The sequence below is a fragment of the Prionailurus bengalensis genome, chromosome C2 (genome assembly GCF_016509475.1).
Source record: "Prionailurus bengalensis isolate Pbe53 chromosome C2, Fcat_Pben_1.1_paternal_pri, whole genome shotgun sequence".
In the NCBI taxonomy this organism is placed as follows: Eukaryota; Metazoa; Chordata; class Mammalia; order Carnivora; family Felidae; genus Prionailurus; species Prionailurus bengalensis.
The window spans coordinates 68,086,491-68,100,019 of record NC_057350.1 but is presented as its reverse complement, the minus strand read 5'-3'; the positions used below and the strand labels follow the sequence as shown (position 1 = coordinate 68,100,019).

The following is a 13,529-nucleotide window of genomic DNA, read 5'->3' as shown; positions in this document are numbered from 1 at the left end:
CATTGATACTGGTGTCACTCTCTGGAGCTATGCAGAGAAACCTTAATACACTTCTGCGAAAGCCCTTTAAGAATTTGGGGGCAGAGATTACATCCCTCCTCAAAATCCTGGCCCAGCATTGAGTCTTTTTAGTAAACTTTACTAACGTTAATTTGAAGATTGCACACTGTCCTGGACAATACTTTGGACATTTTGTTTGTCAGAGACCCTCGTAAAATATGGTGCTAAAATACTTGAGATTGATATGATCCTCTAAACCCCATGTGAAGAATTTCTCTCAACTCTAGACATGGCGTATGTGTGAGGATGCAGGCTTGGGTTGGGAAGCCAGTTTCTTCAATGTTTTCAGCTCTGAAGAAGAGCAGAAACGTCACTGTTCCCTCAGGAATAAACTCTCAACCACAACCACAAGTCATTGCTTTCTCCAGAGGGCCTGAGAAGTAGATACTCTTGCTTTTGAAGGGAGCGAGCAAAAAGGGGAATGGGAGAGGAAAGAACCTAAGAATTTACGGGGGGATTCTCTGAGAAGAGATTTCTGTCAGTGGTGAGCAGAATAAGGTCTGTAGGTAGGTGAACTGACCAAAAATCTAATAGTACGTTTTTGCCTCCATGTAGCTGGAGGCCCATTGTAGAAACCAAAGCAGAGAAACTACCCTAGCACCCCACTTTCCCTTACTGTATATGCCTGGCTCATCATAGACCATGAGTGAGAGTCAGCTGAATGACTATTTACACTTTTATTCCTCACAGCCAAGTGTGATTATCTGCCCCCAAGTTACAGATGAAGAAACGGAGCTGCTGAGAGGTTAAGGAACTTGCCCTAGCCAGCCGGTAGTAAATGACAGAGTTGAGGTTTAAACCCACACAGTATCATTGTGTTCTTTTTAACACTGATAGAGTTCCTTTAAAAGTTCCAACCAGTTTCAGCTGTGCTGTGGGAGCAAGGAGAAAGGATTATGATTCTACCCACTCTTAAGGTAGCAGGGGAGCAGCACATCCCAAAGGCCAAGTGTGAAGGTAACTCCTGGGATCGGAGTGTACATTACGGGAGAGGCAGGTGTTGTGATGGGGGTGGGAGGAGCCAAAAGTCCCTTCCTATCAGAAGAGTTTCTGTCCGAGCTTCTATTCATTCCACAAATATTACTTGAACACCCTTTCCGTGCCAGGCAGAGAACGTTCCTCTCCACTCCAGCCCTGAACAGGTTATCAGCGTTCTAGTGTGGATTTAGCTGCAGGCACAGGTTACTGTGTTTCAGCAAGTCTCACCTAGAAGAACTCTGGGGGAAATTCAGGTATTTGGGCAGAAAGAGGAGGGGATAAAGAAGGTATCTTTGGTGTCTCAGTTCTGAAGGAGCATGTGGGATCTATTTCAGGCAAGAGGCTGCATGAAGGGAGGTGGGGTGATGGTGGTTAGCTAGAGGGTGAGACTGGGGAGTGCAGATATGATGTCACAGGAAGTGAGAGAAGAATTCAAGGTACAAGCTGGTGTCAACAAATAAAACTGTTTCCTGTTTCACAACTTTATCTAGAGTATTAGCCATGATCAGGGTATCAGGAAAAATGCTAAGTTTTCTGGTGTCTAAGGAAAATTGTTTGATCATTGAGACCTTCTCTCATGTAAACATTTAGTGAATTTACTCAGTGACAGGCTTGTTCTACAGGTTGTGGGGGATGTAAAGATGTGTGGGTCTTGGTCCCTCACTCAGTACTAAAAAAAATGATAGGGTGTACACATATAACTACAATTTAAGTTCTAGGATCAGTGTGGAAGGTGGCAATGCTTATCTCCTCCGGGCACATACAAGAGTCCTTGCTCTAAGCAAAGCAGGAGATGATGCTGCAGCCTCCATGGAGGGAAGATTAGGTCGGACTCAGTCCAGTACTCTGGGCCTGGTCCTTTGCCTTCTGTCAGTTCATCCTGTGACTGGACAACCCAAGCTTGCTGTACTGGCATTGTGAGTGAAGTCCAGGAGGATCACAAGCTGCCTGGGGCCTTGGTTTGCCTCTGGTTTGACATGCTGCATGAATTACGTCTCAGAGCACCAGAATCTGAAGGTATAATTTTAGAGCAGCTATTATCACCTTTGAGGTACTGGGAGGAATAGGGTAGGCTTATTTCCTTTTTTATAAAGTTTCTGAACTACAAATTCATAAGATTGCTGGGAATGGAATGTGTCTGAAATTTAATAGGGCCTCTGACAGGGTGTCTTGTGATATGCTTGAGAGCAATATGGAGAAATGTGGGATCAATATTATTAGTACAGTTAATGGCTGCAAAGTTGTGCCCTAATATCATTCATTCATTCAACAAATATTTATTAAACCAGGCATTGTGCTAGCTGCTTAGAATATAATAATGAACAAAACCAGGAACCTCTTCACATGGTTGGTTATAGTTTAGTGAAGGAGCAAAAGAATCACACAGATAGATGTAAATTTGTTAACAATGACAAATGCCACATAGGAGAGTTTCACGGTAATTTGAATGCCTATAATAGGACTAGTCTTAACTGAGATTTGAAGAATGATGTGATAGATTAAAGATGGACACATATTCTTTGTTACTCCTCCCATGAAGAGGTGAAGTCTAATCTCTCCTTAAATCTGGGCTGGCCTTAGAGACTTCTCTAATAGAATACAGCAGAAAGGATGTTTCATAAAAAGCCTTGCAGCTTCTGTTTTTCTTGGAAGACTCCATCATGGAAGATGTCCCACTACCCTAAGACCACCATGCCAAAGAGTCCATGCATTGATGTTTGGGTCAACAGTCCCAGCCGAATCCTGCCTTCCAGCCATCTCTGCCAAGCCACAAGACATATGAATAAAATCTTGGATTCTCTAGGGGTGCCTGGGTGGCTCAGTCAGTTAAGCGTCCAACTCTTGATTTTGACTCAGGTCATGATCTCACAGTTCATGAGATTGAGTCCCACATTGGGCTCTTTGCTGACAGTGCGGAACCTGCTTGGGATTCTCTCTCTCACTCTCTCTGCCCTTCCCCTGCTCATGCTTTCTCTCTCCCTCTCAAGATAAATAAATAAACTTAAAAAACTCTTGGAAGCTCTAGATCAGAGGTTAGCAAACATAGCCTGCAGACCTAATCTGGCCACCATCTATTTTTATAAATAAAGTTTTATTGGAATGCAGCTATACCCATTTGTTTAATTATTGTCTATGGTTGTTTTTTCATTAAAGTGGTAGAGATGAGTAGTGGACTGTCAGGCCTGCAAAGCTGAAAATATTTTCTATCTGGCCTTTTGTAGAAAAAAATGGTGACCCTTGCTCTAGATTAGCACCATCCACTAGAAATTTAATGCAACCACATACATAATTTGAAAATTTCCAATAGCCATATTAAAAAATTAAAGAGAAAAAAAAATTAAAAAATAAAAAATTAAAGAGAAATAGGTAAAAATTAATTTTAATGATATGTTTTCTTTAATTCAGTATATCTAAAATATTATAATCTCAACATATAATCAATATAAAATTATTAATGGATATTTTACATTCTTTTTTCTGTACAAAATCTTGTAGGTGTTTTACACTTACAGAACTTAGATGAACTACATTTCAAGTGATCAGTAGCCACATGTGGCTAGTGCCTACTGAATTGGACAGGGAAGTTCTATACTAGCCCATTCACTAACTTAGTACCAACCACCAAGTGACTTCACTTGATGCCATGAGGAACAGAAAAATCACTCAAAACCCTGCCCAAATTTCTGGCCCACAACATTGTAAGACAGAGTAAAATATTCATTGTTTTAAGCTGCCGAGTTTAGGGGCAGTTTTTTAGGTAAACATAACAGATTGAAAAGTGCCAGATAGGTGAAGGGGGTAGTTTGGAAGGATTCTAGGCAAAAGGAACAGCAGGTGCAAAGGCACCACGGCAAGAAGGACATGAGGGAAGGTTGATGTGGCTTAAATGACTAGAGGGGTGGAAGACAAGCCTGGAGAGGTCAGTGGAGGCCAGACCATGCTTATCTTAAGGGTCAGCAAAGGATTTTGGTGTTTATTCTGAGTGCAATGTGAATCACTGAAGAAATTAAAGTGGAAGAGTGACATAATCAGGTTTGTAGTTTGAAAAGATGACTTTGGCTACTGTGTAGCAAGTGGATAGTAGGGAAGTCAGAACAGATGCCAGAAGACCAATCCGTTGACTATTGCAGTCATTTAAATGAAGAAGATGGTTGTTTGGTCTAGGGTGGTAGTAGCAGAAGTAGCAGTGGATAGGTTCAAGTGATATTTAGAATTATAATTGACAGGATGTGGTGATGGATTAAGTATGGGAGATGAGAATAAGGTATTAATTGATTGGTTTATTTATTCATTCATTCAACTGAGTGTCAGGAATCACTCTTATTTAGTAGACTAATGCAGTGGATGCCACAGAGTTTTTTTACTTTTTCACTTGCACAAATAATGGGAAGTTCATTTCTTTAAGTAGAGTAGGATAGCTTAATGCAGTCTGGTATGTCAGATGAGTTTATATTTGATGTGATAGAAAATTGAGAGTTTGGGATTGATGGTCTGGAAGCAGAAAAATTATGTAATGAAAGTTTAAAGAAAATGAGCCTGTCAGTGGTCTGAGGAAGGGGTGAGGGCTGGTATCAAGAAAGCCAATATTAAACTCTCAAAGACCTCAGATGAAGAGGCTGAACCAGCATACGGACAAGAAAGAGAAGAGCATGAGCGACACCTTGATGAAAACATGAACACTTCCTGGTGTCTGGTGGGCATAGATGATTGGCTATAGATGTGTGTCACCCATCTTGAGCTTTGCTAAGTTCCCATGCCAAACATGTCTCTTTCTAGCTCACGCTGGATCATATGTCTGACTTGGTCTCCAATCTCTTCTTGGAGCAAATCCTCCTGGACTCCCATTTGTGGAGATTTTTCATACCTAACACTGCCTTAATTTGATTAGGTGTCCTTTCCCATACTCATTTGGGAGCACAATGTTTCCACACAGATATGAGGGGAACAGCATCAAAGATGAATAGGTACAAAGAAAAAATATCTATGTAGCTTCATATGGGGGAGAAGGCTGCTTTTATTCATTCCCTGATATTGTAGGTAACTAAAGTATTAAAATTAAGAGTCCATTCCCCTCACTCCCGGAAGAAGGAACGTACATAGCATGGTTAGCTTTCCAGTCTCCTTATAGCAAGTTTGTATACAAGACAGATGCCCCAAAATCAGATATTTTTGAGTCAAGGAGCATCTCTTTTCCAAATTATTAATGGTTTTGGAAACCATTTTTTCCTTTTTTGCCAAAAGGTGCCTGTGGGTAAGCATCTTGCAAAGTTTTACAGGTGAGTCTGTGCACATCTGGTCAAGGGCTCTGCCTACCACAAATAAGAACCCAGAACTCACTAAAAGGCATTTATGCCAATCATGGCCCCTTAAGAGGGCCCCTTCCTGTTGTCTCAGAACCAGAACCATGGTCAAAGAGAGAAAGCCAATGTATCAAGGGCACAATTTGAGGGACGTCCCCTCTCCCCATTCTGTGTACCAGCCCTACCCTGGTGCTTGGAATTCCCAAATTACTCATTCCTTGGGTTTAGGCATTTTTGAAAGCCCCTATTAAAATGCAAATGCTAGCTAGAAGGGAGAAATGTTTTGTTTTTAGCCATTAAGAGTTAAGTTCAAGTTAATGCAGCTAAATAGGAAATGGAACTCAGAAAGAAATCATACTCCTAAAAAGAGGGAGAATAGTGCATGGGAACTTTCCTACCCTGATGGGGAGATGGAAAGTGCCGAAGACATATTTTTCTTCTACATATACTCAAAATGGTGTGTATTTCCCAACCTCAGCCTGAGTATACTCTGATGTATGGTTTAGAAACTAGTCTCTATATTAGGTTAGAGATTAGGATAAAGGTTCAGTAAAGGATTGTGCACCTAGCCTATGGCCCTATCCTTCTGTACTGCCCCCCTAAACCACTCTTATTTGCCTGACCATGAAAGGTGAATTGTCAATTCTTGCCTGGACACTGGATAACCACTCCGGAACCTTCCTACTCTTTGCTTGTTTCAGACATGTTAGGTTCTTACTCTATTTCTTCACAGCTTCAGTCTCCTGGGAGAGGGACCCCCCAAACTTATTTCTCACCTTTTTGGAACATGGTATTTGAACCTTGATTTTCTCCTGAAGAATCTGGCTTAGCTCACTTTTTTACCTTTTATGCTCTTTCTTCTCCCACCTTAGCTTCAACTCCATAAAATCCAATTCTCATTACCACCAGGAAGAGATATCTGATATCCAGGGCCATTAGAGCAACCAAAGTATCAAGCTCAAAGACAGTCATTAAACAGTGGGTACAATCACAAAAAGTCATTTCCTTCTCTTCAAAGCAGTGTTGCTATACAGTCATTTTAGTGTGACTATTAATACTATTTTCCCACTAAGCTAAAAGCTTCAAGAGTACAAGGACCATGACTTTTATGCTCTCTGTTAAAACCCAGGACACAGTTAATCACTCAGATACATTTAGAACATGCTAATGAACAGAAATTTATAAAAAGCTTCCATTATACACAGGATAGCTCATGTAAATAGTATCAATGGTACCTGCAACAGCAAACAGATGAAATAATATAGAACTGTGAGCTTGTGCACATAATTAGACTCATTTAAGTCCACAGCCTTAGTCCCAAGATTGAGGTTGCATGTCAGAGGAATAGATCATCTCCCTAGTTATTACAATTTGAGAGGAGTGGGAAGTTCCCTTGGCCAAAAATTATTTTCACCTGTCTCTCCTTAAATAACTATTAGTGGAGGCACTATTTTAAGCCTATTTGCAAATGCAAATATGTTCATGGTATACAGAACACGAGAAACCACTGCATGGGCTCTTTTTGGACCTAAGACTTTCTTTTCAAATGAGCTATTGGTCTCTGGTGCCAAGAGGAGCCAATATTGTGGGGGGCATTTAGATGGGAAGAAGAAATGGAGACAAAGAGACGGGAAGAGAAAAGCCAAATAAGAAAGCAGAGACCACTGCAGAAGCTGTGGGTTTTGCCCCAGTTCTCTGAACTTCTCACTGGCACAAGGGGCCAGCATCCTTGGATACCTTCTCCTGCAGTGGAGATCCTTGGAGCCCCCAGCACCCTGAGGCCAAGGGCAGCTGTTGGTTGTTTGGTAAGTGGTGCCTTCTGTTTCCTGCCTGTCCTGTCTCTTAGCTCACGAAAGCAGACAAAGGATCTGGATGGAAGAGACACATTTCTATAATGTCCTACCTCCAATGTAGCCAGTCTCAGAATCAAGCCTGATGGTCAAAAGTTTTATGCACGTATTCCACAACCCTTCTTACCCACTCCCTTGCCAGCCATCAGCCCAACCTCTGAACATCTGCCCCAGATGTAGCTTTATCAGACACCAAGCTCCCAAAGCATACAAGCTTCATAAGAACATACCTGTCACAAATGCCCATCCACTGCAGCTCCCAGAGACCAGATGTATAAGCTCAGTGACATTCCCGAGGAACACAGAAACAAGGTGTTAAGAATAAACGATGAGGAGCTTTTGTGAGCTCCCCATAACTTCCTAACACTCTTTGTAGAGAAAGAAATAATGTCAGGGCTGAGACTAGAACTCAAATGCAGAAAGGGGAACTGACAAGAAAGAAATAGCACCACAGACAGGGGCTGGTTCCAGATAACTTCTGATGGCAGGTGGGCATTTCCACCGATGAAAATGACTACAAATGCACTGGCGGAGAGTGAGTGAATGTAAAGCCCTGAGGAAACTCCCCAAAGACAGCCCAGCCACAAACATGACAAAGACTAACAGAGATCCAGGAGTGTAGCCTTTGAGTCCCATAGGTGAAGGTTCAGCTCAGTTTAACAAGTGTTTTATGCTGCAGCCATGTACCAGGTACTGGTTCCGGCTTGGCAGGGCTGCAGGAGGCAGTCTGCAACCACAGAGCCCAGAGACTGGGTATTTTTCTTCTCACCCCACCCCCCTACAAACCATTCATTTGAGTATATCTCCATGGATCCTGCTAGAAGCCAATTAACATACACAGCTTGTTTTTAAATTATCCTCATCTAATCCTAATTATCCTAATGTAGAAAATTTGGCCCCTATTCCTGGAAGTGGGTGGTACTCGAGTCACCACTGCTGGTACAGGTCACCAGCAGAAGAGTGATAGGTGTGTGAATGCCAAGTGGATTTTTCCAAACCTAGTGCTTCGAGAGGGACAGGCTTCACACATATAATCCTGATCCAAATGTATGGCTTCTTTTCCTGATCCAATCAGGCCCTGAAAAGCCCTCTGCTCAGTGGGGAGGGGGGCGGGCAGGCATTTATGTGCCTCTGAGCCTGCAGCATTTGCATTCGGGAGAGAAACAGCTCCCTGTGAACCTGCCTCCTCTGATCTCTTGGTGGCTAGCTGGGCCCTGCCGGACTAGAGAAATTAAAAGTAGCAAAGGGAGAGCTGTTTGTTGTCTGGGTTGAGAAGAGCACCCAAGCAAGGACATGTGGTGCAGGGGAAGTAGCATAGCACAGGTTTGGAACTGGTAGTCCAAGGTCAAACCCTGGCTTGACCACCGAGCCCTGGACAAGTTATTGAACATCTCCCCATTTTAGTCTTCTCATCCAGGAAATGTGACCAGCATCCTTGATGCACTGTTCTGAAAAACAAATGGGATCTTGCATGTACATCACCTGGCACAGAGCATAGTATGCAGCTATTTAGTCTTCGTTATTACTTTTCTGTCTTCCTGACAGACTTTACAGTTCTGACTTTGACCTTTGCACAAAGTTGGTCCTTAATCACTGGAAAGGTGATGATCATTCTTCCCAAAACAGGTCTGTAAACTCCTCACCTTCCATCCAGGGTCTCTCAAACCCAGAGGGCTCTTATGTGGGTCCTGGGCCCTGACTCATAGGGTCTTCACTTCCTCTCAGCGATTCTCTGTGCATACCTTGGAAACTTCATCCTTTACTCGGATAGGCACCACCTGGGGTTTTCCTCTGGATTTTACAATCATATATATTTTTTTTATTTGAAAGGGTCCATTTAGTTTCCTTATTGTAACACATGAAATTACCCATGTATCAGAGCACAGGAGAATTAATTTACATACCACTCCGTTTTCAAGTTTCCTTCTCTTCCTTATACTCAGCAGTCAAAATATCAGATAGGCTAAATTGGGAAGTCTTGCTATCAAAATATTTAGAATAGTATTTCCCAAACTTCAGTCATTCTAGCTACTAGTACCACTTCATATCCATGTAAAAATCTGTATTATTTTTTATGCATTCATTTTAATCTTGACTTATTTTAAAAGGAATCTTTATATAAATAGTAAAAATTTTAAAGAGCAGTATTATTTACCAAAAATAAAGGGTGAGTTCAAACTCTGTGTTTGTTCAAACCTGTTGTTCAAACTCTGGCCCACTAGTTAATACCTGTGTGTTCTTGAGGAAGTCACTTAATTTCTGAGCCTTAGTTTCCTCACAGAGGTAATATTAAATGTCTCATAAGCTTGTTGTGAGGATTAAATAGGAAGACATGTATATGGTGCCTCACACAGATCCTGGCATACGGTAGGTTATTTTAAAAAAAAAGTTTTATTGTTTTCTCTTTTCCATATCCCTTCTCTCATCTCCTTATTTCAGGTCCTGATTAGAGTAGTATCCAATGCACTGTAACAGAAGTAGTGGAAGATAAGTAGTGAGGCAGGCAGCAGAAATAAAGGACAATTTGGTGTCACGGAATTCTCTAATTCTATGAACTAATTAGCATTGCAAGGTTGTTTCAGGGACATCAAAAGTCATTTTAGTCTCTCACTGAAGCAAGGACTCCCCTCGGTGTTATCTGTAATAGATGGGTGTCCAGTCTTTGCTTTCTTACTTATGTTGGAAAACTCACTACCTGATATGACAGTTATGAGAGAAAGGTCTTCTTTATAATAATCCCAAATCTCCCACCACTCACTCCCCAGTCCCATAAGTGTCCCTGTCCTGTTTTCTAAAACTTGCAGGATATGTATTTTTACCCCTTCACATGGAACCCTCCAAATAATTGAAAACAGATATGTCATAAGTTTCCTCAGTAGTCTTTTCTCTCAGCTACATATTATCAGTGTCCTCAACTGTTCCTCATATAATGTGGTCTCTAGAACCCTAACCAGCTTGGTGGTTCTCCCACTGGCACCTGTCTCCCTGAATGTGTCAACATACCTCTTTGCAGAAAGGGCTTACAGAATGAAATGGATAGTGACAAGATCACTTTCACTAATGAGTCAGAGATCAAATTAGCCTGTACACAGTTGTACTGGAGTGGCTGACCATGATTTTTTTTTTCAAATGTCATGTCATATCACCACCTCTTGGCCCCATCTTATTTGTACGTCAGTGTTCAGCCAATCAAAATTACTCTGAATCCTCTTTATATCTTTCATTGTACTAGTCATCCCTCCAATCCTGTGCCACTCAAAAATCTGATAAGGAGGCCTACCCAAGAGTCATCAGAGCCAAGCATGCACGGGGTTCAGCAGTGATGGTGGTCAACAGTATCAAATGCTGAGATGAGGTTAAACAAAATGAAGAAAATCAGTTCCTTGTGTTTAGTGAAGAGGAAGTTACCAGTAACCTCAGAAAGTTGCTTTCTGTGTGGGGCTGCTTCCTCCATGCCTCACTCCCAGATGTTCTCATGTCTGAGGAGGCCAAGGCTACAAGAAAAAGCAGCAGGAGGGGAGTGGCTATAGATGGTAGCTGGGTTGGGGGGGGGGGGGGAAGAGATATTCCCCTGGGACCACATGGTTAGGATTTACTCTGAGGGTGGAGGGGCAAAGCTAGAAACTTGTGGGCATTTGGAAAGATCCAAACACTTAGCTGAATTTTCCAATTCCAGCTATAGATTTGTTTGCTATACATAAATGGCTTCTCATGGCCACCAGTCAAGAAGCACTCTAAAAATATTCTAGGTGGTGGTGGTTCTAATATAGGACAAAATAATTTCCACAAATAATTATAGAGGCATTACTTATCGAAATGTTAATTAGCATTTGTTTTCTGAGATTTCTTGACACATAGATTTTTGCAGGGGAGAAAGCAGAAGTGACTTAAAGTCAAAGGCACTTTTGGACTTTTGTGAAAGCTCATGGAAGAGATAATATAGATGTCCTAAAAGGGAAGAGAAAAGAGAGTGCTTTTGAGATGCAAGAGGAAGGAAGGGCAGAGTTGTTTGGGTCTTGTGAGCAGAGGGATCAAACAAAGCACTCCCTCTCAGTGCTCCCAAGGGGATAACAGCTTTGGGAGTGATGGCTCATGCCTACAGAGGCAGTGCACTTGGTTCATGGGCCTCAGGAGATAACCTCATTTCCCACTGTGGCATAGGGGTGGAGAGCTGCCACACTTCACAGACCACCGTGGTTTAGATAGTGAGGTTGCCAATAGCAACCAAAACGGTCTTGGGATTTGAGGCCCTTCCTCCTTCTAGGCACTAGGTAAGCTTCCTGAATTATGACTGGGCTGTAAGAAGGAAAGGGCATCCCTGTATGATCAAGATGGAATCCCCTATCCAACTGGTAGAATAGGTTTCACAGGTGAGATTAGGTTGAATTAAAGGAAACATGGGAAGTGACCATCTCTTACATACTTGGATTCATGGACAGAAATTCATACCCTATTCATAGTTCCTAAGTTATTTTTAATTTAGAAGTGATGCAGCACAGGGTGGTCCTGTTCTTATTCCCAGCCCTGCTGCACAACCTCTCAGAGTGCAGGAAGCCACAACCACTGTCCCCAGAACCTGACTTTTCCCTTTTAATGAAACTCTTCTGGGTCCACAAACAGGGTTCTCTGATACTGCTTGACAGAGAACATAAAACATTTGCTATGAATTTTTTATTTTACTGCTGTTATAAAATTGTATTTCAAAAACGCTTCATCCTTAAAACATAAACACACTAACTGCTGAGAGGATGAAAAGAGAAGCCACAGACTGTAAGAAAATATTTGCAAAACACATGACTGATAAAGGACTGATATCCAAAATGTACAAAGAACCCTTAAAACTCAAGAAAACAAACAATTCAGTCTAAAAATGGGCAAAAGATCTGATCATACACCATACCAAAGAAGATACACAGATGGTACAGATATACATATTAAAAGATGCTCAGTATCATACGTCATTAGGGAATTGCTAATCAAAACCATAATGAGCTACTACTAAATACCTATTAGAATGGCTAAAAAAAAACCCAAAAAACAAAAAAAACACAAAACTCCTGACAATACCAAATGCTGACAGGGATGTGGAACAATGGCAACTCTCATTCATTGCTGGTGGGAATGGAAAATGATGTAGGGACTCTGGAACTCATTGTGGCAGGTTCTTATAGCAGTTAACATAAGCCTACCAGATGAACCATCAATAATGCTCCTAGGTATTTACCCAAATGAGTTTAAAACTTATGTCCACACAAAAACCTGTGCATGCATATTTATACCACCTTTATTCATAATTGCCCCAAAGTAGAAGCAACTGAGATGGTCTTCAATAAGTGAATAGACAAACTGTGGTATGTCCATACAATGGAATATTATTCAGTAATAAATAGAAATGAGCTATCAACCCATGAAAAGACATGGACAAACTTTAAATGCATGTTGCTTAATGAAAGAAGCCAACCTCAAAAGGCTACATACTGTATGTTTCCAACTAGATAACATTCTGCAAAACGCAAAATCATTGAGACAGTAAAAAGATCAGTGGTTGCCAGAGGATGTGAAGAGGGATGAATAGAGGAGCACAAGGGATTTTTAGGGCAGTGAAACTTTCTGCATGATACTGAAATTAATGGTGTATATATGTTATAAATTTGTCAAAACCCACAGAACTGTAGAACCTTAAAGAGGGGACTTTAATGTAAAGTGTGAGTGTTAATTAACAATATTGTTTCATTAACAAATATACCACACCAATGCAAGATCATAATAACAGAGGAAACTATGTGCAGGGGAGAGGGTATATGGGAATTCTCTGTATGGTCTGCTCAATTTTTCTATAAATTTAAAACTGTCACAAAAATAAAGTCTATTAATTAAAAACATACACACACACACATACACACACACTATGTAAGCACTGATTCCTGGTAAAGCAACTAAGTTAATAACATGACATTTTAGAGGGCTTCTACCCCGTGGGTAAAAAAATTAGCATCAATTTCACAGTCCAGAGGTTCGCTTCTCCATGTTGCATACTTGTAATCAAATGCCATACATAAGACATTGCTGCGAAACATCTCTAGTTTTGTATTCTGCCCTCTATTTTGACATTTTTTGCATCTTTCTGGTGCAGAATCATAAATTTTCATGTCAGTTCCTTGCGTACATTAAAAAGTCCCATTGTTTTCTAAGGGCCAGATCAATAAAAAAATAGCTTTCAGTTCCATGTTTCTGGAGGAACATTCTTAGAAATGTATTAAGCTTCTTTTTTTCTTTGAGGCGGAGATACGATGTTGACCTACGCTTAAAAGTAATTTTATATAGTTTAGCATTGGAGGTT

The 13,529-nt window shown here is 41.1% G+C and overlaps 1 protein-coding gene across 3 annotated transcripts in view; it reads right to left on the bottom strand.

Moving 5' to 3' along the window:
• Window positions 1-13,529, bottom strand: part of CD86 (CD86 molecule) — a 67,326-nt gene that overhangs the window by 35,866 nt on the left and 17,931 nt on the right. The window contains exon 1 of one of the 3 annotated variants that reach the window (XM_043594305.1): window positions 7,420-7,670. The exons of 1 other annotated variant lie outside the window; for it this stretch is intronic. In XM_043594305.1, the coding sequence (XP_043450240.1) occupies window positions 7,420-7,436 (17 nt within the window). In that variant the 5' untranslated portion in view covers window positions 7,437-7,670. Of the gene's footprint in view, window positions 1-7,419; window positions 7,671-13,529 lie in introns of those variants that run through there. One more of the 3 variants, XM_043594309.1, reaches the window with a different exon arrangement.